Source organism: Musca vetustissima, unplaced genomic scaffold, assembly GCF_032173495.1.
Source record: "Musca vetustissima isolate MV318-11 ecotype Yass unplaced genomic scaffold, APGP_CSIRO_Mvet_v1 utg4710, whole genome shotgun sequence".
In the NCBI taxonomy this organism is placed as follows: Eukaryota; Metazoa; Arthropoda; class Insecta; order Diptera; family Muscidae; genus Musca; species Musca vetustissima.
The window spans coordinates 386,474-411,504 of record NW_026882587.1 but is presented as its reverse complement, the minus strand read 5'-3'; the positions used below and the strand labels follow the sequence as shown (position 1 = coordinate 411,504).

The 25,031-nt window shown below is 34.1% G+C and overlaps 1 protein-coding gene across 1 annotated transcript in view; it reads left to right on the top strand.

Annotated features, from left to right (window-relative positions):
- The first annotated feature begins 3,474 nt into the window (after nt 1-3,474).
- Nucleotides 3,475-25,031, top strand: part of LOC133329118 (reversion-inducing cysteine-rich protein with Kazal motifs) — an 82,088-nt gene continuing 60,531 nt past the window's right edge. Inside the window, exon 1 of the mRNA XM_061537615.1 lies at nt 3,475-4,117. Within this exon, the coding sequence (XP_061393599.1) occupies nt 3,475-4,117 (643 nt within the window). The remainder of the gene's footprint in view (nt 4,118-25,031) is intronic.

Below are 25,031 nucleotides of genomic sequence, written 5' to 3'. Positions count from 1 at the left end.
TGAACATATAAGTAAATACGTGAAAACGAAGAAGAAAGGATAAAGTCAAACTATAAAAATTATAACGACAAAGAATTTATGTGCTATAGAAACCCATCACGCAATCCAAAGTTGTTTTTTTTTCACTCTAACTCTTTCTGACAAGAAACCACTAACCACGCAGAAATCCCGACATTTGCAACACTTTCTGAACACTTTATATAATATACGAATTATTTTTCTGTGTATTTCTATTAGGTTTAGGTGGTAGGTTTTTTGCACCGCGATTGAGGAATGTTCAGAAATTATTTTCTGAACGCTTCAACAGAATTGTTGCGGTCTCACTCCAGTTGAAGCTTATATGAATGTCCTCAATAAATAGTCCTTCTTGGGAGTCTGTAATATTTTCTATGTCTCTCTCGCTGTGTTTGTCTCATCCTCTTCCAATCTTGAATAAGACAGAATTTGACACATAGTACACCTTAACCTTCGTCTTGGCCAGACTTGCCATGCAAGACTTGTCAAAGCTAATCACAAGTAAAGTTCGTTCTCCCACCTCTGTATGACTTATTCTCACTTCTTCATTACAATGATAATGATATATTTTCCGGTTCACTTTGCAAAAGTGACCTAGTGCCTTTTAAGTTCAATCGTAAATTGGTGCAGGTCATTTAATTCGTTCAATGAATGAATGAATTGCTTAGTAAATCTTGCCTCCCAAAATCCTTCCTGACATCGTATATTCCATTTGTTTCTATTTGGATTCCCAATCTTTATGAAATATTTCAATTAGGTTCTTGTCTTCTTTAACGGGAGAATCCGAAGTTAGAAGAACCAGCTATCCCGCCTTCAGTCGATCAATTTTCGAAACAATCCCCCTAGACTTGGAGTTTTACCTTCGTATTCGATAAAGAGAAGATCCTTTTCCTTTTCACAGTTTTGAAATTTGTCTGTTCTTCCGGAGACCTTATTCTCTTCTTATCCGGTTAATTCATTCAAATTTGGTAATATTTTTCATCCTTTCACAATTGTTTATGTCTGTTCTCACATCCAACATTCTACTCACATCCGACATTCAAGGTCCACATCTGTAGAAAATATTTGCAGAACTTGAGAGCAGGTTAAGGATTGCTATCGAATAAGTTTGCTATTGAAGATTTTATTATCTAACATTTTGTTATAGAAAAACATTTATTTAGAAAACGTTGTTGTAGAATAACTTTATTTCAGAAAATGTTGTTGTTGAACAACTTATCTATTGTAAAGGTTGTTATCAAAGACCTTTTCTATAGAAAATGTTGTTCTCGAAGACCTTGCCTGTAGAAAATGTTGTTATCGAACAACTTTTCTGTAGAAATGTTGTCATCGAAAACCATTTCTATAGAAAATGTTGTTGTCGAACTACTTTTCTAAAGAAAATTTTGTTGTCGAACCATTTTTGTATAGAAAATGTTGTTATCGAACACATTTTCTGTAGAAAATGTTGTTATCGAACAACTTGTTGCATATAGAAAATGTTGTTGCATAACAACTTTTCTATACAAAACGTTTCTATTGTAAAGCATCTCTATAGAAAATGTTGTTATCGAACAACTTTTCAATAGAAAATATTGTTGTCGAACAACTTTTCTGTAGAAAATGTTGTTATTGAACAACTTTTCAATAGAAAATTTTGTTGTCGAACAACTTTTCTAAAGAAAATTTTGTTGTCGAACCAATTTTCTATAGAAAATGTTGTTATCGAACAACTTTTGTATAGAAAATTTTGTTGCATAACAACTTTTCTATACAAACGTTGCTATTGAAAAGCATATCTATAGAAAATCTTGTTATCGAACAACTTTTCAATAGAAAATATTGTTATCAAACAATTGTTCTCTATAAACTGTGGTTATCGACCAACTTTTCTATACAAAATGTTGTTATCGAAAATATTTTCTATAGAAAATGTTGAACAAAACGTCTACAGAAAATTTTGTTATTGAACTACTTTTAATACAAAATGTTGCTAGCGAACAACTTCTCTATAAAAAATGTTGTTCCATAACCTGCAAGAATGTACAATTTTTTACTAGGATAACAATTTTTCCTTTATGATATCGGAAAAAATAGTAGAAACCCCTTATTATCGAATAATTATTTCTTATTTGTCAGTATTGGTCTGTTCCCGTACTGCAAGAATCTACTAATTTTTACTATTTTTTCCGATAACATAAAGGAAAAATTGTTATCATAGAAAAAAATTGTACATTCCTGCAGGTTCTGGAACAGACCATATATGTATATTTGAAATATCAATAAAATACATTAATTTTTAATTTTCTTCGTTTTGATTTCAGAACTGCTGACACAAAATTCGAAATTTCTTAAAGTTCTCTGCCAAAAAAAAAAGACAAATTTGTTTCTCCAATTAAAGTACAACCAGCTACAAGAAACGCACAAAGCCTAGAAAGTAAGAACTGGATGTCCCATAAACAAAACAAAAAAAGTCCCACAGAAAAACGAGGAAGGAACAAGTGCCATAAAAAAATTAACAATCTACAAAAACGACGACGACGACAACAACAACAAGCAAATGAGAAAATTTTGTGCACAAAACGCCAAAAGAAAAATATGAATGAGACAATTAAAAGTAATAAAGATTAATTAACAAAAAATAAAATAAAATTACAACAACACGCTCAAAACCTCAAGCTACAATACGATATTATACCGCCAAGCTGACTGAAGCTGTAGCTGGTAGTTCTGGTGATAATAAAGACGACAATGATGACGAGGAACAGAACGACAGCAGAAGCATAAAAAGCAATTAAAACCACATTTACTTGCAAAATAGGTGAGAGTCACAAAAACAACAAACGAACTAAAATTCATAAAGAACCTCAACGCCACCAGTCGGGACAACAATCTGAATCTGGAATTATTGTCTGTTTGTTGTTGGGGAAAAACCAAAGTGATATCCCTTGAGTTCTGGTTTTTCATGTTGTTTTCTTTTTTGCATTCAAAAACAAAAAAAAACATGTTTTTATCAAAGGCCCCTCAGTGGAAATGCATTAAAATTCAAATAGGCGAATGATAAGCAGCCAGGGGTGCCCATGCAAATTCCATTACAGGACTGCGAAGTGAGTTCGTTTTTGTCAACAAAGAAAAGAAACAAAAGCTAGAAAACAACAGTGGAACACCAAACGGAAACAAAGTCTATTTTTGTGGTATTTGTCAGGTCAAGCGACCACCGATTGACAGCAACAACAACGACAAACGCTGGTGATTGACATATAACCGAAACGGAGGGAATAAGTAGTGGCTGGTGGACAAGCTAAACTATCTTGTTGGGGTGAAACCTTGTTGATATTTTTGTCAGCACTCCATAGTACAAAACACACACACACGTTCGCTCTCCGCACACATACATGCCCACACCCAATCAAATCATCATTAGCCATCAAATCAAATTCGTACAAATTGCTGTTGTCAAAAACAACATTGCGTAGAAAAATGCAGAAGTCTTCTTCTTCCTCATCCTCATCCTACCAGCTACGAATTTATCAATTCCAGCTACTAATAGCTGCTGGTCTTCTACTTTTGCTGTTAATGCCAGCCTTAGTCACTTCCGTTCGCCATATTGATAATGACGATGAATATCACGATGAGCAACAGCAACAACTGTTGCGACAACAACAGCTACGGTATCAACAGCAGCAGCAACAACAACTACTACAACAGCATTACAGCCAAAGACAACGCCAACAAGTACAACAACAACAACGTCGTAGCAGTGGATTTACAAGCACGTCCGCCAATCATCGACCCAATGAATCACAACAACATTGGAAACGCATTAACAAGCAATATTACACAAGTGTTGGGACGAACTATTACAACAACAATAATAATAATAACAACAACAAATTATCAATGGCCCTCACCAAATATCCCCAAAGTGCCGAGGCCCAATATGCCGACGATGAAGAAGATCCCAATGAAAATCAATATCATTTGAGGGATGATAACGGGGATGGGAATGATGGCGATGAAGATGACGATGACATGTATTCGGAAGATTCGACCGATGTTGAGGCATCTGTGGGTTCGGTGAGATCGTCGAATGTTAAGCAGAATATGCAGCATCCACCGTATGGTAAGTTCGAAAATTTAAATTTAGAAAAGGTTGTGATCGAAAGATTTTTATAAAGGCCAAAACTTTGATATCGGTATAATTTTATATGGAAAGGATTGTTATCGATCAATCACCATTGATTTCAATCAGCATTGATGTTATCGAACCACTTGCCGTAATTCTCAGACAATTTTTTGGGGTTATAAGGCTGTTGTCGAACGAATTTTCTATAACAAATGTTGTTATCGGACAAATTTTTAGTCTGTAATAGTGTTATCGAATGCATTTTCTGAACAAAATTTTGTTATCGGACAGAATATTTTATTATCGAACAACTTTTCTCTAGAAAAGGCTGTTATCGAACAACTTTTTTTATAGAAACTGGTGCTATCGAACATCTTTTATCTAGGAAATGCTGTTATCGAACAACGTTTCTATAGAATTTGCTGTTATCGAACAACTTTTTTATAGAATATGTTATTATCGAACAACTTTTCTATAGAAAATGTTGTAATCTACGAACTTTTATATAGAGAATGTAGTTATCGAAGAACTTTCCTATAGATAATGTTGTTATTTTTCTCTAGAAAAGGCTGTTATCGAACAACTTTTTTTTATAGAAACTGGTGCTATCGAACATCTTTTATCTAGAAAATGCTGTTATCGAACAACGTTTCTATAGAATTTGCTGTTATCGAACAACTTTTTTATAGAATTTGCTGTTATCGAACAACTTTTCTATATAAAATGTTATTATCGAACAACTTTTCTATAGAAAATGTTGTAATCTACGAACTTTTATATAGAGAATGTAGTTATCGAAGAACTTTCCTATAGATAATGTTGTTATCGAACAACTTTTCTATAGACAATGTTGTTATCGAACAAATTTTCTTTAGAAAATGTTGTCATCGGACAACAGTTCTATACAAAATTTTTTCTCTAACAAGTTTTCTATAGAAAATGTTGTTATCGAACAACTTTTATACAGAAAATTGTCTTATCGAACAACTCTTCGATAGAAAATGGTGTTATAGATCCAACTTTTGTGTAGAGGAAGTTGTTATCCAAAAACTTTTTAATGGAAAATTTTGTTATCGAAAAAATTTGCTACAAAAAGTGTTGTGATTGAGCAACTTTTCTATAGAAAGTATTATTATCGAACAGCTTTTCTATAGAAAATTATGTTATCGAACACCTTTTCTACAGAAGATGTTGTTATCGAATAATTTTTCTATAGAAAATGCAGTTATCGAAGAACTTCTTATAGAAAATATTGTTATCGAACAATTTTTCATAGAAAATGATGTTATCGAACACTATTTCATAGAAAAAGTTGTTATCGAACAACTTTTCTAGAGAAAGTGTTGTTATCGAACTACTTTGCTATAGAAAATGTTGTTATCGAACAACTTTTTTATAGAAAATGTTGTAATCGAAAAAATTGGCTATATAAAATATTGTTATCGAATCAAAAAATTGCTATCGAACAACATTTCTACAGAAATTTTTGTTATCGAAGAATTTATCTATAGAAAATGTCTTTATAGAACAACTTTCCATAGAAAATTTTGTTATCGGACAACTATTCTATCGAAAATGTAGTTATCGGACAACTTTTATATAGAAAATATTATTATCGCACCGTTTTTCTAGAATAAAAATAGTAATCAAAAATGTTTTCAATAGAAAATAAAGTTATCGAAGTATTTTTGATGCTATCGAACAACTTTTTAATAGACATTACTTTTATCAATAAATTTTTCTATGAATAATTTTATTATCGAATATTTTTTGTACCAAAAATGTTGTTATCGAATAACAGTCTATAAAATATTTTATTTTCGAACAATTTTTCTATAGAAAACGTTGTTATCGAACAACTGAAAAATTGTGTTATCGATTAATGTCAATAAAAAACTATGTTATCGAAATTGTTTCTCTTATTCCCGAAGATGAATTTGTCTCGTCTCATTTAATTTTCTATTTGCCACAATTATCCATCTAATAAGAATATGTACCCTTAGGCTATTGACCGTTTGTCTGGTTCCCTCCCCGAAGCTTTTGATTATATATTTCAAAACAGCTTTTAGAGTCGCTGTTACACTTATTTACACTTGTTTTGCATTACAAATTGAAATGAAAAGGAAAAAATTATATAGAGGAAAAACTTAAAATAATTTATTCTCTTTTTTTAGCACAAAGAAAATCACTTGCTTTGCATCTGAACTCATACAGACACACACAAATAAGTAGTGTTGTACATCTGCTCACTGATAACATAGAAATAAAAATATTTATTTTTTTATTTCGATTTTTTTAGTTCAGTTTCTTATTTATTTGAATGGCGGCATCTTTGAATTGTTTTATAAAAAAATTCCTCGACACTTCAAAGAATTGATTGTTCATTGCACTGACAGACAGACGGACCGACGGACAGACAGACAGACGCACCACGATGGACGACATTATAGGCTGTGGTTTGTTTAACCGGCCAGAGTTTCGTGTTGTTTACGCTGTGTTGTTGTGAGTTGCAAATGTCGATGATGATAACCTTTTGCGTTGAACTTTTAAAGAATTTACAAATTAGAGTCGACGCTATTTATAACGCGCTGCGAAGTGAAAGAGTGATTAGAAATGAATGCATGATATGCGTCAACTAAGTGAAGTGAAGATGGAAAACTATTTTAATTGTATGACTTTGAGGGTATGAAATGAGTGTGGACAGAAAGAAAGAGAGATAATTGACCCAAATGGAGATTTTGAAGTGGAACACAATTTTGGAGGTTCATATAAGGATTTTTATTTATAGAAGATCTATAAAGAGTTTTCTATCGATAGAAGATCGGCAGGAGGTCAAGGAGGTCACAATATATTTCACATTAATTTTACTGTCTATGGGAGATCCACATTAATAGCTTTGATAGTTCATAGATGCCTTGGAAAAAATTCTTTAAAAATCCATGCCTCGAGTTCATAAAGGCCTTGGAAAAAATTCTTTTAAAAATCCACGCCTCGAGTTCATAAAGGCCTTTGAAAAAATCTTTAATAGATCCACGCCTCGAGTTCATAAAGGCCTTGGAAAAAATTCTTTAAAAAATTTACGCCTAGAGTTCATAGAGGCCTTGAAATAATTTCTTTAAAAAATCCACGCCTGAAGCTCTGATAGTCTCTGAAATATTTTCTTTAAAAAATCCACGCCTGGAGCTCTGATAGTCTCTGAAATATTTTCTTTAAAAAATCCACGCCTGGAGCTCTGATAGTCTCTGAAATATTTTCTTTAAAAAATCCACGCCTGAAGCTCTGATAGTCTCTGAAATATTTTCTTTGAAAAATCCACGCCTAAAGCTATGGTAGTCCTTAAATTAATTTCTTTAAAAAATTCACGGCTGAAGCTGAGATAGTCCTTGAAATAATTTCTTTAAAAAATCCACGCCTAGAACTCATAGAGACCTTGTCATTCTATTAAACCCCCTCCTTCCTTCAGACTTTCCATTTCTTCATTTTCACACTCTTCCAATTGTCATGCTCAGCTTTGATCTGCGATTTCCTTATTAAGCTATTTTAAAATATATGTCCGTTATGCTTGTTAGTTTCCAGACATACATAATTTGTGCCTCCCCCCTATTTGCACTATTGTCTCCTCCCCACTGTCACCCTCCTTCTGATTATTGTCTGTTGCTTACAAAGGACCAGAGAAAAAAATCATTTGGATTCTTCTTTGCAAATTTACAAAATTTATACCACCACATTAAATCATATTTAATCATTGAAGAAAACAAAATACATTACAACAACATCAACAAAAGGAGAACAACAACATGAAAGCTACAACAACAATCAAGTGAGTAAATGAATGAATTGAACAGACAGACGCTTAGATGGATGGTTGGATGGATGATGGCTGGCTGGATGTTTTGTTGCCGGGTTTGCTGGAAGGGTAAAATTGGATCGGTTCGGGAGGTCGGTCGGTCGGAGGGTGGGTTGGTTATTTGAATGAAACAAAAAGCAAATATGAACACTACAAACAAAACACACCCTCATATGCCGAACGAACACAAAAGCGAACCAAGGAAGGAATATAGAAATGGAGCAGCATCACAAGGAATCCATAACAACAACAGCAACTCCAGCAACAACAACAAAAAAAAAACTCTTTAAGACAGACATCAAACGAAAGCTCCTTTATTTTCGAAATACATTATTTTGCCTCCTTTGTTGTTGTTATTCTTGTTTTTGAGTAGGTTGCTAGCGATACCACAATTTTTTCACCGGAGAGTGGGTGCTTGCGGGTGGGGTGGCACACAACTAACTACACTAAAAATATCTCCGCAAAGGCCATCACGGCTGTTGAATGTTGAACATGGATCATGCAGAACAGAATTATGCTGGCAAAGGCTTCTTCTCGTTGGGGCAACTGTATTACGCATAACAACCGAACCAGCCGACAAACGTAACAAGGAATTACACACTTAATTAATGAGTGGTTTTTGATCTAAAACAGATTTTTGCTTTGCCTTGCTTCCAACATCTTTGGGGTAACGCCAACACTTCATGGCCTTTGTCATAGGCTTCAAAGATTTCGTTATGTTCGGTGTTGGTGTTGTTATTTTTTGGGTGTTATTGTTACGGTTTTGCATGGTGTCTTGCAAATTTCCATTCCACACACAGGCCTCACTTAATATGAAGTGACAAAATTTGTGATATACAGAAGTTGGGAATATGAAAAACAATTCCGAACAACAGAACAGTGGTTAGAGGCCTTGAAAAAAGTCTTTAAAAAAATCCACGTTTAGAGTTCATAGAGGCCTTGAAATAATTTTTTGAAAAAAATCTTAACCCTTAGTTCCGAGAGTCCTTGAAATATTTTTTTGAAAAAAATCCTAACCCTTGGTTCCGAGAGTCCTTGAAATAATTTCTCTAAAAATTCCCACATGGAGTTCATAGAGGTTTTCAAATAATTCCTCTAAAAAATCCCCACCTAGAGTCCATAGAGGCCTTCAAATAATTCCTCTAAAAAATCCCCACCTAGAGTCCATAGAGACCTTCAAATAACTTCTTTAAAAAATCCCCACATGGAGTTCATAGAGGCCTTCAAATAATTCCTCTAAAAAATCCCCACATGGAGCTCCTAGAGGCCTGGAGATAATTTCTTAAAAACAACCACGCCTAGAGTTCCTAGAGGCCTGCAGATAATTTCTTAAAAACAACCACGCCTAGAGTTCCTAGAGGCCTGCAGATAATTTCTTAAAAACAACCACGCCTAGAGTTCCTGGAGGCCTGCAGATAATTTCTTTAAAATAACCACGCCTTAAGTTCCTAGAGGCCTGCAGATAATTTCTTTAAAAAAACCACGCATAGAGACATGAAAATAATTGCATTAAAAACTCCACGCTTAGAGTTCGAAGAGGCCATGAAAAAATTTCTTTATAAAAATCCACGCCTAGAGTTCATGGAGGCCTTGAAATAATTTATTTAAAAAATCCACGCCTAGAGATCATAGAGGCCTGGAAATAATTTCCTTAAAAAATCCAAGCCTAGAGTTCATAGAGGTCTGGAAATCATTTCTTTAAAAAATCCACGCTTACAGTTCATAGAGGCCTGGAAATAATTTCCTTAAAAAATCCACGCCTAGAGTTCATAGAGGTCTGGAAATAATTTCTTTAAAAAATCCACGCTTACAGTTCATAGAGGGCCTAAAATAATTTATTTAAAAATCCACGCTTAGAGTTTATAGAGGGCCTGAAATATTTTTTTTAAAAAATCCACGCTTAGAGTACATAGAGGCCTGCAGATAATTTCTTTAAAATAACCACGCCTAGAGACATGGAAATAATTGCATTAAAAAATCAACACCTAGTGTTCATAGAGGCCTGGAAATAATTTCTTTAAAAAATCCACGCCTAGAGTTCATGGAGGCCTTGAAATAATTTCTTTAAAAAATCCACGCCTAGAGTTCATGGAGGCCTTGAAATAATTTCTTTAAAAAATCCACGCCTAGAGTTCATGGAGGCCTTGAAATAATTTCTTTAAAAAATCCACGCCTAGAGTTCATGGAGGCCTTGAAATAATTTCTTTAAAAAATCCACGCCTAGAGTTCATGGAGGCCTTGAAATAATTTCTTTAAAAAATCCACGCCTAGAGTTCATGGAGGCCTTGAAATAATTTCTTTAAAAAATCCACGCCTAGAGTTCATGGAGGCCTTGAAATAATTTCTTTAAAAAATCCACGCCTAGAGTTCATGGAGGCCTTGAAATAATTTCTTTAAAAAATCCACGCCTAGAGTTCATGGAGGCCTTGAAATAATTTCTTTAAAAAATCCACGCCTAGAGTTCATGGAGGCCTTGAAATAATTTCTTTAAAAAATCCACGCCTAGAGTTCATGGAGGCCTTGAAATAATTTCTTTAAAAAATCCACGCCTAGAGTTCATGGAGGCCTTGAAATAATTTCTTTAAAAAATCCACGCCTAGAGTTCATGGAGGCCTTGAAATAATTTCTTTAAAAAATCCACGCCTAGAGTTCATGGAGGCCTTGAAATAATTTCTTTAAAAAATCCACGCCTAGAGTTCATGGAGGCCTTGAAATAATTTCTTTAAAAAATCCACGCCTAGAGTTCATGGAGGCCTTGAAATAATTTCTTTAAAAAATCCACGCCTAGAGTTCATGGAGGCCTTGAAATAATTTCTTTAAAAAATCCACGCCTAGAGTTCATGGAGGCCTTGAAATAATTTATTTTAAAAAACCACGCCTAGAGTTCATGGAGGCCTTGAAATAATTTCTTTAAAAAATCCACGCCTAGAGTTCATGGAGGCCTTGAAATAATTTCTTTAAAAAATCCACGCCTAGAGTTCATGGAGGCCTTGAAATAATTTCTTTAAAAAATCCACGCCTAGAGTTCATGGAGGCCTTGAAATAATTTCTTTAAAAAATCCACGCCTAGAGTTCATGGAGGCCTTGAAATAATTTCTTTAAAAAATCCACGCCTAGAGTTCATGGAGGCCTTGAAATAATTTCTTTAAAAAATCCACGCCTAGAGTTCATGGAGGCCTTGAAATAATTTCTTTAAAAAATCCACGCCTAGAGTTCATGGAGGCCTTGAAATAATTTCTTTAAAAAATCCACGCCTAGAGTTCATGGAGGCCTTGAAATAATTTCTTTAAAAAATCCACGCCTAGAGTTCATGGAGGCCTTGAAATAATTTCTTTTAAAAAACCACGCCTAGAGTTCATGGAGGCCTTGAAATAATTTCTTTAAAAAATCCACGCCTAGAGTTCATGGAGGCCTTGAAATAATTTCTTTAAAAAATCCACGCCTAGAGTTCATGGAGGCCTTGAAATAATTTCTTTAAAAAATCCACGCCTAGAGTTCATGGAGGCCTTGAAATAATTTCTTTAAAAAATCCACGCCTAGAGTTCATGGAGGCCTTGAAATAATTTCTTTAAAAAATCCACGCCTAGAGTTCATGGAGGCCTTGAAATAATTTCTTTAAAAAATCCACGCCTAGAGTTCATGGAGGCCTTGAAATAATTTCTTTAAAAAATCCACGCCTAGAGTTCATGGAGGCCTTGAAATAATTTCTTTAAAAAATCCACGCCTAGAGTTCATGGAGGCCTTGAAATAATTTTTTTAAAAAATCCACGCCTAGAGTTCATGGAGGCCTTGAAATAATTTCTTTAAAAAATCCACGCCTAGAGTTCATGGAGGCCTTGAAATAATTTCTTTAAAAAATCCACGCCTAGAGTTCATGGAGGCCTTGAAATAATTTCTTTAAAAAATCCACGCCTAGAGTTCATGGAGGCCTTGAAATAATTTCTTTAAAAAATCCACGCCTAGAGTTCATGGAGGCCTTGAAATAATTTCTTTAAAAAATCCATGCCTAGAGCTCAGATGGTGTCTGAAATAATTTCTTTAAAAAATCCACGCCTAGAGCTGAGATAGTCTCTGAAATAATTTCTTTAAAAAATCCACGCCTAGAGTTCATGGAGGCCTTGAAATAATTTCTTTAAAAAATCCACGCCTAGAGTTCATGGAGGCCTTGAAATAATTTCTTTAAAAAATCCATGCCTAGAGCTCAGATGGTGTCTGAAATAATTTCTTTAAAAAATCCACGCCTAGAGCTGAGATAGTCTCTGAAATAATTTCTTTAAAAAATCCACGCCTAGAGCTGAGATAGTCCCTGAAATAATTTCTTTAAAAAATCCACGCCTAGAGCTGAGATAGTCTCTGAAATAATTTCTTTAAAAAATCCATGCCTATAGCGAAGGTAGTCTTGAAAATAATTTCTTTAAAAAATCAACGTCTAGAGCTGAGATAGTCTTGGAAATAATTTCTTTAAAAAATCAACGCCTAGAGCTTAGATAGTCTTGGAAATAATTTCTTTAAAAAATCCACTTCTAGAGCTGAGGTAGTCCCTGAAATAATTTATTTAAAAAATCCACGTCTAGAGCGAAGGAAGTCTTTGAAATAATTTCTTTAAAAATCCACGCCTAGAGCTGAGTAGTCCCTGAAATAATTTCTTTAAAAAATCCACGCCTGAAGTTCATAGAGGCCTTTTTTACTTCCAATTCACTGTCATTACCCTGGACCCCAGTGTCTGTATGCTTGTAAATATATGCTGGGTATTTAGTTTAGACATTTGTCATCCGAAATACATGACGTACATGTGTTTTATTTTCGTCTCACTCAAAGTGAGATGAGGGCGTTGAACAACTGAGGAAACAAAAATGAATAAGAACAGAAGATTTTGCCTTTTTCAATGAGACCCCAGTCATGAAAAATAAGCATGTGTGAATTTCTAAAGAAATTTACTAAAATGGCAAACCGAAAGTCACTACCACCCCACCACCTCTCCCCTTCCTCTGGCGGATGTTCATTTTGTGTGTGTGTGTGGCGAGAAAAGTCAAATAAAGCCAACTAGGCAGAACAAAAAGTGAAACCAAACATCAAACAGAAAAATTATTTTATAAGCATAAAAATGGTTATAGTTAATTAAATCATAAAAAAAAAATCATGTCGGGGAAAATTGAGGGGATTTTAAAAATACCCCAGAGAAAATGATTTATAAATGGAGGGTATTGATGAATTATATTCTTTTTTAATTTTGGTGTTGAAGGTTTTCCTGATTTTTTTTCCTTATTTATTTATTAAAAGTCCCCGCTGTTTTACCCCGTTTATTTTATAAACAAATCTTCCACAATACCCAGCGATTAAGTGCGTGTGAAAATCATCATCCATTTCCAATATAAACAAAAACACCAGTAATTAAAACATAAACGTCGTCATCATTGGCAATGATGTTTGTTTGGACAATCATCTCTCATCATCAGCCAACCACTTGTGTGGAACATTAAGTGGATAGTGATGCTGGATGATATATACATATGTATGTATATATCTGGAGTAGGGAGGATTGTAAAGGTTGAGGACTAGGTAATTATTATGGCTTAGGTCATGAACAGTCACTGGGAGCCAGAGGTGAAGATGAATTCCGAAATCGTCCGGACAATATCATATCTCCCCCCGGTTTTCTCTCTACAAAATAAAAATTAAATTTTCTCAAGAGGTTTTCCGATACAAAGAAACCTCACCTTATTTTTATTCCCAATTTTTTGCCAAAGAAGATTAATTCAAAAATCGCCATGTTATGTTACCCGATTTTCACCTCTACAAAATAAAAATTCAATTCTTGTAAGAGGTTTTCCGATACTCAGAAAATTTGGAAAAGTTTTAATACCAACCTCGTATGTTCGAATACATAGTTTGCGAACATCAACTATGGATAATGATACAGTTTAATGTTGTATGTATTTGTTTATTGCTTATAAACAAATACATACATCCATTAAGTTAAATGACCTGTTAACGTGGCTGTGAGAAAATAAAAAAATATACAACACAAAACATAATAAACACTTCGGACGAGGCAATAAAATTCGAGAAGATTTAAGAGAGAACAAATATTACAAATTAATTTAAAAAACCACACCAAGAGTTGCAATAGTCCTTTAAATAAATTCAATAAGAAATAAACGACTGACCGGATCTATGAAAGTATCTAAAATAAATTCAATAAGAAATAAACGACTGACCGGATCTATGAAAGTCTCTAAAATAAATTCCCCTAAAAATCCACGTCTGGAGCTATTATGGTCGCTGAAATAAATTCCCCTAAAAATCCACGTCTGGAGCTATTATGGTCGCTGAAATAAATTCCTCTAAAAATCCACGTCTGGAGCTATTATGGTCGCTGAAATAAATTCCTTTAAAAATCCACGCCTAGAGCTATGATAGTCGCTGAAATAAATTCCTTTAAAAATCCACGCCTAGAGCTATGATAGCCCCTGAAATAAATTCCTTTAAAAATCCACGCCTAGAGCTATGAAAGTCCTTCAAATAAAATCCTTTAAAAATCCACGCCTAGAGCTATGAAAGTCCTTCAAATAAAATCCGTTAAAAAGCCACGCCTAGAGCTATGAAAGTCCTTCAAATAAAATCCTTTAAAAAGCCACGCCTAGAGCTATGAAAGTCCTTCAAATAAAATCCTTTAAAAATCCACGCCTAGAGCTATGAAAGTCCTTCAAATAAAATCCTTTAAGAATCCACGCCTAGAGCTATGAAAGACCCTTAAATAAAATCCTTTAAAGATCCACGCCTAGAGCTATGAAAGTCTCTAAAATAAATTCCTTTTAAACAACCCACCCTGTGGAAGTCCTTTAAATAATTTCCTTTACTTTTAGCTATAGAAACTCCTTGGTAAAAATCTAAGAAAAATAATTAATCTATTTCCATACTAATAATAGTGAGGGGAGAATGGGAGGGTTTTACACAAAAATTTAGAAAAAAAAACAATTAGCATTTTTTTCTATTACAATGCCTAAATTATGTTCTTGTCAACACCTATGTACAACAGAAAATGTTACGTGTTCGAGGCCCCAAATGAATCCCTTTTTATGTTTAAATTTTCTGTGTGTTCTCCACTACCAAAAACAACAACATCAAAAGGCATGGGTTTTTTCTCCGGGATTCACTTGCTTTGTAAAGTCTAAAAATGAAAAATCTTTTGATGTTTAATTTTTTCTCGTATTTTATGTGCCACACTTCAGTTTGTCGGTTGTGCCGCTTGTCATATGCATCATAGAGACTATATAGAGAATTTTTCTCAAATAGTTTTTGCTTTGAAATTGTTTTTTTTTTTTTTTTTTTTTGAAAAAAGAAAAATCACATCAACGACAACAACACAAAAGCAACACAGTACACAACAACAGCAGCAGCAACAATAATAACTACAATCTGAGCAATAATAACATCAAACAAAACAACAAGTACTTTCAGCTGTCATCGACACTTGTCATCTGTCATACAATGTTCTTCTACTGTTACCCGACCGAATGTACGAGGGACATGTTAGAGGCCCAGCTGAAAAAAAATAACGAAAAATAAACAACACTAAATTGTCATTTGTGGGAGCTTTCCAGGCGGGACCATGTCTCTGTGTGTTGCGTGTCGAATTTTTATTTAAGTGAATGTCATTCGCACACTCTTCTGTCATCTCAATTTCTTTTGAGTGAGATACTTTTTTTTTAAATTAGCTGTTATTGAGATCGGGGTTTTTTACGCCGCACACAATTTCGAAAGAAACATAAAACGAAAATACGATCGTTGTTTTATGAGCTATTTAATGTCGTTGTACAACAATAATCAAATACTTGTGAAAATTGTAAAAATAATTTATTAAAAAAATAACAACACATCACGCCCAGAGATGCCAAAGACCTTTAAATAAATTCCTTACATAAACTGCGCCTAGAGCCTTTACATAAATTAATTTAAAATCCTTAAATAAACCACGCCTAGAGCTTTGATAGTCCTTTAAATAAATTCCTTAATAAACCACCCCTAGAGCTCTGTTGGCTCTTTAAATATATTCCATAAATAATCTCCGAAAAAAATTCCTTAAAAAAATCACACCTAGATCTCTGATAGTCCTTAAAATAAATTCCTTAAATAAGCCATGCCTAGAGCTCTGATAGTCCTTAAAATAAATTCCTTAAATAAACCACGCCTAGAGCTCTGCTAGTCCATAAAATAAATTCCCTCAATAAACCATGCCTAGAGCTCTGATAGTTATTAAAATAAATTCCCTAAATAAACCACGCCAAGAGCTCTGATTGTCCTTAAAATAAATTCCTTAAATAAACCATGTCTAGAGCTCTGCTAGTCTATAAAATAAATTCCCTCAATAAACCATGCCTAGAGCTCTGATAGTCCTTAAAATAAATTACTTAAATAAACTACGCCTAGAGCTCTGCTAGTCCATAAAATAAATTCCTTAAATAAACCATGCCTAGAGCTCTGATAGTCCTTAAAATAAATTCCTTAAATAAACCATGCCTAGAGCTATCGTAGTCCTTTAAAAAAATTCCTTAAATAGTGATAGTCCCTGAAATAAATTCCTCAAATAAACCACGTCTGGAGCTCTGTTAATCCTTTAAATAAATTCCGTGAAAAATCCACGCCTTGAGCTCTGTTAATTCCTTAAAAAAATTCCTTTTAAAATCCACGCCTAGAGCTCTCTTAATCCTTTAAATAAATTCCTTTAAAATCCGCGCCTAGAGCTCTGATAGTCCTTTAAATAAATTCGTTTAAAAATCCTCTTCTAGAGCTCTGTTAATCCTTTAAAAATGTCATTATATTAACCCATTGGCAACTCTCTATGCCCTCTACCGATTTATTATTACCCATACAAATGTGATTTATTTAATTAGTATTCATTAAAGGCAATTTTCAATGTAAATTCAATTTTGTTTTTAATTGGAAAGGTGACAATATTCTATCGCGCTACCCATAAGCCAAGAACATGGTGGCAGAAGCGCTGGGTGCCCACACTCATAATAACAATAATAATAAAAATAAAATGCAAAGCACAACGTGCTAAGAAATTATTATAATTTAAAATAATTGGCAATAAAACAATAAAAATAATCGGCAAGCATACAACCTCCCCCGCAGGCGATAATGATGATCACCTATATTGTGTTGAGGGGGTTTGTTCGCAGAGACCTCCTAAAAACTGGCGGTATGTTTTCTTTTTCAGGCCATCTATGAGAGCGAGTACCTCAAACCATACCTGCAGAATGTCAAAGAAATCTTCAATAGAATTTCAATTAGTTTTGCAAAAAAAAAACAAAAGGCTTAGTCATTGATTATCTGCCTCTAGTCTCTTTTTTGGTTTCTATTCTATACTTCATTGCGTACGTGCGTAAAGTGTTATGGTATCTTTAAACTTGCTTCAAAGGAAAGGGCACTCACACACACACTCTGCAAAAGAAGTCAAGAAGAATATTACATAAATAATTTTCTGTATAAATGATAATCAAATCAAATTTCCATAGAATCACCTTAGAAGGATGCCTTTGTGAGAGAGCAGCCAACAACCAACACAGAATGTCAAATTAAAAGTCAAAACGGCAAACGTTCATCTTTGGCAGCTACATGAAATATTGAAAGATTTCAGTTTCTTTGACATTTATTAGCTGTCAATATGTCGTATTTAATAGAAATTACAAGATGTTTTTGTATGATAAACACGACAACAGAAAGGTATAAGGCAAAGAGAAGGGGGGAGAGTAAAGAACTATTCTTCCGGTACTAACGGACAGACTTAAGTTTTTTAAAATAATTTGCGAGGAATTTATTTAAAGGGTTTTCATAGCTCCAAAATCCGCGCACAGAGCTGTGATAGTCGAGGATTTTTAAATTAATTTATTTCAGCAACTATCATAGCTCTAGGCGTGGATTTTTAAAGGAATTTATTTCAGGAACTATCACAGCTCTAGGCGTGGATTTTTAAAGGAATTTATTTCAGCGACTATCATAGCTCTAGGCATGGATTTTTAAAGGAATTTATTTCAGGAACTATCACAGCTCTAGGCGTGGATTTTTAAAGGAATTTATTTCAGGGACTGTCATAGCTCTAGGCCTGGATTTTTAAAGGAATTTATTTCAGGGACTGTCATAGCTCTAGGCGTGGATTTTTAAAGGAATTTATTTCAGCGATTTTCATAGCTCTAGGCGTGGATTTTTAAAGGAATTTATTTCAGCGATTTTCATAGCTCTAGGCGTGGATTTTTAAAGGAATTTATTTCAGGGACTATCACAGCTCTAGGCGTGGATTTTTAAAGGAATTTATTTCGGGGACTATCACAGCTCTAGGCGTGCATTTTTAAAGGAATTTATTTCAGGGGCTATCACAGCTCTAGGCGTGGATTTTTAAAGGTATTTATTTCAGGGACTATCACAGCTCTAGGCGTGGATTTTTAAAGGAATTTATTTCAGGGACTATCACAGCTCTAGGCGTGGATTTTTAAAGGAATTTATTTCAGGGACTATCACAGCTCTAGGCGTGGATTTTTAAAGGAATTTATTTCAGGGACTATCACAGCTCTAGGCGTGGATTTTTAAAGGAATTTATTTCAGGGACTATCACAGCTCTAGGCGTGGATTTTTAAAGGAATTTATTTCAGGGACTATCACAGCTCTAGGCGTGGATTTTTAAAGGAATTTATTTCAGGGACTATCACAGCTCTAGGCGTGGATTTTTAAAGGAATTTATTTCAGGGACTATCACAGCTCTAGGCGTGGATTTTTAAAGGAATTTATTTCAGGGACTATCACAGCTCTAGGCGTGGATTTTTAAAGGAATTTATTTCAGGGACTATCACAGCTCTAGGCGTGGATTTTTAAAGGAATTTATTTCAGGGACTATCACAGCTCTAGGCGTGGATTTTTAAAGGAATTTATTTCAGGGACTATCACAGCTCTAGGCGTGGATTTTTAAAGGAATTTATTTCAGGGACTATCACAGCTCTAGGCGTGGATTTTTAAAGGAATTTATTTCAGGGACTATCACAGCTCTAGGCGTGGATTTTTAAAGGAATTTATTTCAGGGACTATCACAGCTCTAGGCGTGGATTTTTAAAGGAATTTATTTCAGGGACTATCACAGCTCTAGGCGTGGATTTTTAAAGGAATTTATTTCAGGGACTATCACAGCTCTAGGCGTGGATTTTTAAAGGAATTTATTTCAGGGACTATCACAGCTCTAGGCGTGGATTTTTAAAGGAATTTATTTCAGGGACTATCACAGCTCTAGGCGTGGATTTTTAAAGGAATTTATTTCAGGGACTATCACAGCTCTAGGCGTGCATTTTTAAAGGAATTTATTTCAGGGATTTTCATAGCTCTAGGCGTGGATTTTTAAAGGACTTTATTTCAGGGATTTTCATAGCTCTAGGCGTGGATTTTTAAAGGACTTTATTTCAGGGGTTTTCATAGCTCTAGGCGTGGATTTTTAAAGGACTTTATTTCAGGGATTTTCATAGCTCTAGGCGTGGATTTTTAAAATGAATTTATTTCAGAAATTATTTTCTTTTGGCAATTATTTTATTTAGTTACTATGAATTTGTGTATGTGTTCCCCAACTTCCCCAATTGGTGGTCCACTTCGTAATAGTTTATTGTCGCCTGTCGTACATTTCAATTGCCCATTTATTGCTATAAGAGACACATGGTCGGGGTCCCTACTACGACGGAACGTGACATTACACTCAATGACTTGTTTCACAATTATGCTGTTGTTGTTGTTATTGAGAATTGTTTTCCTCCTCATTCTTGTCAGATATTTAGCATCTATGCTGTCACCCATTTTAAAATTGGATGCTGTCTGGCAAATTAGTTTATTTCGCCTTGGGTTGAGTGAGCGAACGAGTGTCTAATTGGATGTCTTGAGAAAGAGAGCATATATTGGGAAACTATTTTTAAATGTTGCGTTTTATTTTTATGTTTATGTTTTAATTTTCGGGCTAACCAAAAAAAAAAAAATAAACACTTTATACAGTAGAGTCTGGTTAAAATCAATTTAGGTCGAAGGGATGGGGTTTTTTGGGTGAGATGGTGAAAAATATAATAGTTCAAAGAGTCGACATTAAGTTTTGGAACTAAATACCGGTTGACAATGCCAAAAAATACATAAAAATAGAGGCTGGGTTGGAAGGAGGATACCAAAATGGCAGATATTTGTTTTAAATATGTTTTTCAATCTCTTTCTGGAAAAGGTCCAATAACAACCCTTTAGTGGTTCCCTAGAGGGTTAAAATATTTTACAAAAACATTCTCCGGACTGTTGTTCGAAATATTTCAGACAACACTGTATACGAACAATGCACTGGATGCAAGGAAACCTATGTCGAATATGCACACTAATCAGGGATGGGGTTTTTGGGTGAGTTGAGGGAAAATGAGGAATAGAATAGTCCATAGGGTCGACATTAAATTTTGGAACTTAACAATACCAAAAAGTACAGAAAAATAGATTCTGAGTTCGATGGAGTTTATCAAAATGACAGATATTTGTTTTAAATATGTTTTTCCATCTTTTCTGAAAAAGGCCTAATAGGACCCCTTTAGTGTGTCTCTAGAGGGTTAAGATATTCTACAAAAATATTCCCCGGGCTGTTATTCGAAATATTTTTGAAAACACTATATACGTATAATGCACGGATTACAAGGAAACCTATATCGAATATTCAAAAAAAAAATTGTATATGCCTTTTTATAGTCACCCCTTTTTAGTTTAAGTTCGAAGGGTAGATACATATGGCTTCCAAACTTTGGACCATTTTTCGTGAAACGTTTTTCCAGTATTTTTTTTTAACATTTTGAAATTTCTTCCCCAGTGTAATTAAAATAAATTCTATACCATAACATACATAATTTGTTATTCATGTTACACACACGCACATAAGGATCAACAGAATATGCCATTATTACGACAGCCCATAAAGATCACTAATCGCTTGGTGTTGTTTGTTCTTGTTGGTGCTATTGGATTTTACAGCATATCATACAAATCTGACTACACATACGTACCAAAATATAGCCACCAACAACATTGAAGTGAGAAGTGGCCTCAGCATCATAGCTGACTTTTCTGACTATTCCCACACTGCGCCTCAACAAACTTCATGTACATTTTCCCGCCTGTGGGGAAGATATGGGGGGAAAGTGAAAACTATTACTTTTTTGTTTTCGTTGTTGTTGTCGCTTGTATAAAGTATTTTTATAAAGTGTCAAACGAAATAAATGTTGCATTAAATTACTTTCGTTTCTTCATGCTTCGCCTTTCTGACTTCTGTCCGTTTTTTTTTTAAATACGCTTTTTGGGGAAAGAATATTTTTTCATCAACTTCTTCTTCCTGGTTTGGGTGTTTTTTTATTGGACATTGGTTGTGGCATTATGTGGAAATGTGTAATAAAAAACGAAATAAATATCAAATAGTTTTGATTTATGGTATTAGTATAATACACAAAGAATGATTTGTAAGGTGAAATTGATAAATTTATTTCCGATATGTTTATTTCCGACAAATTGTAAGTCATGTCGAATTAAAATGTTATTTGCAGTTAATAGTAATTTTAATAATTTGTTAGAAATCTATACAAATGTTGAATTTAAATGTAAATGATTTAGATATTTGACAGAAGTATAAAAAAATTATAAGAAAAGGTATACAATGTTAGAACAGTCTTTTCCTCTAAAACCTAAAAATATTCAATTGTAATAATATCGTTTGGAAAATACGACAAAGGCTATTATAATACCTAAAACGGAATCAAAACATAATAAGGGAGTTATGCAAAAAAAGCACCTAAATTTAAAATTTTCTGCAACGGAAAAATTTTCTCCGAATTTCAAAACTGATGTCATTAGTTTTATTTACGGCGGTACCGAGGTATATAAAATCTTTGACTATCTCGAAACTGTAGTTCTAAAGTTCCATAGTTGATCTGTGTCTACTGGACGTCTTGCGCGTTGATACTATCAGCTTGGTCTTGTGACCATTAACTGCCAGCCCCACTTTGGCAGACTCCTTCACAATTTGTTCAATGGTGGCTGTTACCGCTCTCAATGTTCGACCCTTATGTCGATATGTTGTTTGGTCTACAGACTGTCATTTCTGTTCACCTCTGAACTTCTGCAGAAGGATGTTAAAAAGATCACACGACCAACTGTCACCTTGTCTGAATCCTTGTTTGGTATTAAAGGGCTATGAAAGTCGTTTCCGAATTAATTTTGCTGGAATGTGGAACGTAGACATGGCTTTAAACACCTCTGAACGACTAGGGATGTCGAATGCGGCTTTATAGTCGACGAATAGGTGGAATGTGTTGATGCGTTTTTCGTGGGTCCAATAATGTCATTGACCATTTACTTCAGTTGTTCACACATCACCCTGGATAGCACTTTATATGCAATGGGAAGGAGACTTATTACTCTATAGTTGACACATATCGTCTTGTCTCGTTTTTGTGCACGGGACACAGGATGCTGAGGTTCCAATTATTGGGCATGCATTCCTCTAACCAAATTGTACTAATCAGCTGGTGCATGCTCCTGACGAGCATCTGACCACCAGTCTTCATTAGTTAGGCTGGTAACCCATCGGCACCTGCTGCTTTGTTAATCTTTAGCCGATTGATTGCTATTCTGACCTCATCTTTGTATACACTCTATACCGTCATTTATTATTGGTTCTGGTGTATCCTCTTCTCCGCTACCATTTGATACCAAAAGTTTTTCAAAATGCTCCTTCCAGATCCTCAGATCCAGATTCATCTCTACAGGAGGATGTGCCTGCACCAAAGCCTTCGGTTTGGTGTTTTACCCGTTGGTAGAATTTTCGGACTTTATTCAGACTCCTGTACTTTTCGATTTGCTCACGCTCACGTTTTTCTTTCTTCTTTTTCTGAAAATACGTTTCTCCTCTCTCCTTTTCTTCCGATAATTCTCCATCACATTATGTGTTGCTGAGTCGATCTATACATGTGTGACCATCCGTCCATTATAATGTGTAAACCCGGTACAGGCCAATCATCACAAAATTTAGCCTGTAGGACTGGTTCTGGCCAAAGAATGACCCTATTGCTTTTGGTAATGATCGGATAATATTTAGGGTATAAAATGGACCAACAACTTCATTTTTGTCTGTATTTCTGGTTGATCTGTAGGTCACTATTATAACTCGAATATCACGAAATTTTACACAAAGAAAGGGTCTGTTAAAGATCAGTCAATTTTTAGCGGGTCAAATGTACCCAGACTTTAGAGTAAAAAATTACAAAATTTGTATTCTTCTGAAGGACATAGACCGGAAGAGTTGACAATATATCCAAAGGGAGTGTTTGACTTTTAAATTGACACCGATACTTAATGTTTACAGGTGTCTAAGTGCCAGTGCCACATTAGAGGGCATACATTTCGAGCTGATGATAAATTTTGCATGAGGTGCCAGTCATGGTCCCGCCTATAATTTTCCATGAAGATCAGCTGATATTTCGGGGATTAAAGGGACTGAAAGCTTTATTTTTGTCTGGTTATCTAGTTGCAGCCGAACATCACAAATTTCCCATGAGAATGACGATTTAACCAACTGATTTGAATGGCTGTTATGACAATGAAATTCAAGATTTCGACGATGATTTCGAATATGTGAAGAGATTGCAAATATTGGGAAATACTTTCCAGATCCTCAGAAACTTAGAACTCAGTGGTAGTTGTGTAGGGTATTATACGGCCGGCCCTGTACGACTATGCGACTCGGCTCACTGGTTTAAATTCTCAATTGTAAGCAAATCTTCTTACAAACATATTATTCGGTATTTTAGGGATTATTTGACAATTTTGTCAATCTAATTGGTTCTAATTTGATATATTTACTAACATTGTTGAAGGGTATAAAAAACCAAATTACGTGTATCTTGAACAAACACAGATTTTTTTGAGAACGATTTTCTTAAAATCGGAAGGAAATATATATGGGAGCTATGCCTAACAATGAACCAATTTCAACAAAACTTTACACCCATCAATTTACACTCATCTCGGGTAAATTGAACAAACATAGGCTCAATGGTGAGCCATTTCCTTAAAATCGGGAAAAAATATATATGGGAACTATGTCAAAATCTGAAATAATAAGAGTTTGGTGAATAATTTATATTAAAAGGAGCTACATCTAAATCTAAACCGATTTCTTCAAAATTTAACAAAAGTGAATCTGGTCTCAGTTGGGTACGCTACGTACAATTTCGTGTAAATCGATGACCAATCATAGATATCTAAGAATATTTTAAATTAAACTGACCACATTAAAACAGTATGGAAATTCGCAATATGTATGTGTCTATCTATAGATCCTCCATCGATTACAAAATAAGGTTTTCATTTATTTAAATAGAAAAAATAACATTTTCAAAATATGTGTTTCTTTCCTTTTAAAAGATTTCATTTCCTTCCTGAATTCTTTCTTAAAATGAAGTGTTATTAAAATTTTAATTAAAAGTGTTAAATTTGATTCTATTAATATTCGACAAACATCTATGAATAAAATTGATATGTACGTCTGTTTGTCTGTCTGACAGTTAGGCAAACGAAGAAACAAATTTATGTTCGTCATAAAAATAAAGGCGCCAGCAGAATTTTGGTTGTTATTCCGGCAAAGAAGAAGATGATTATGAAGATAGTCATTGACATTGATGTGATGACAACAACATGATCATCATGATATATTGTTTTAGTTGTTGTTCTTATGAAAACATTTGAATTAAATGAACAACAACAACAAAAAATGACAAATGTTGTTGATTTCTAAATTGTTAATTAATTTCAATTAAATTTGAAGTGGTTATAATTATTACAAATGTTGCGTTTTTCATTTTTTTTTTTTTTTTTTTTTTTTTGGTTTGAAAAATGTTTGTAGAACATGTAAGGGGTCAAATGAAAGCAAATTAAAATTAACAAAAACAATAAGAACTATAATAGCCATTTGAAAATTCTAAAGAAACTAATGTCAAAAATGTATGTAATTTAGTTATGATC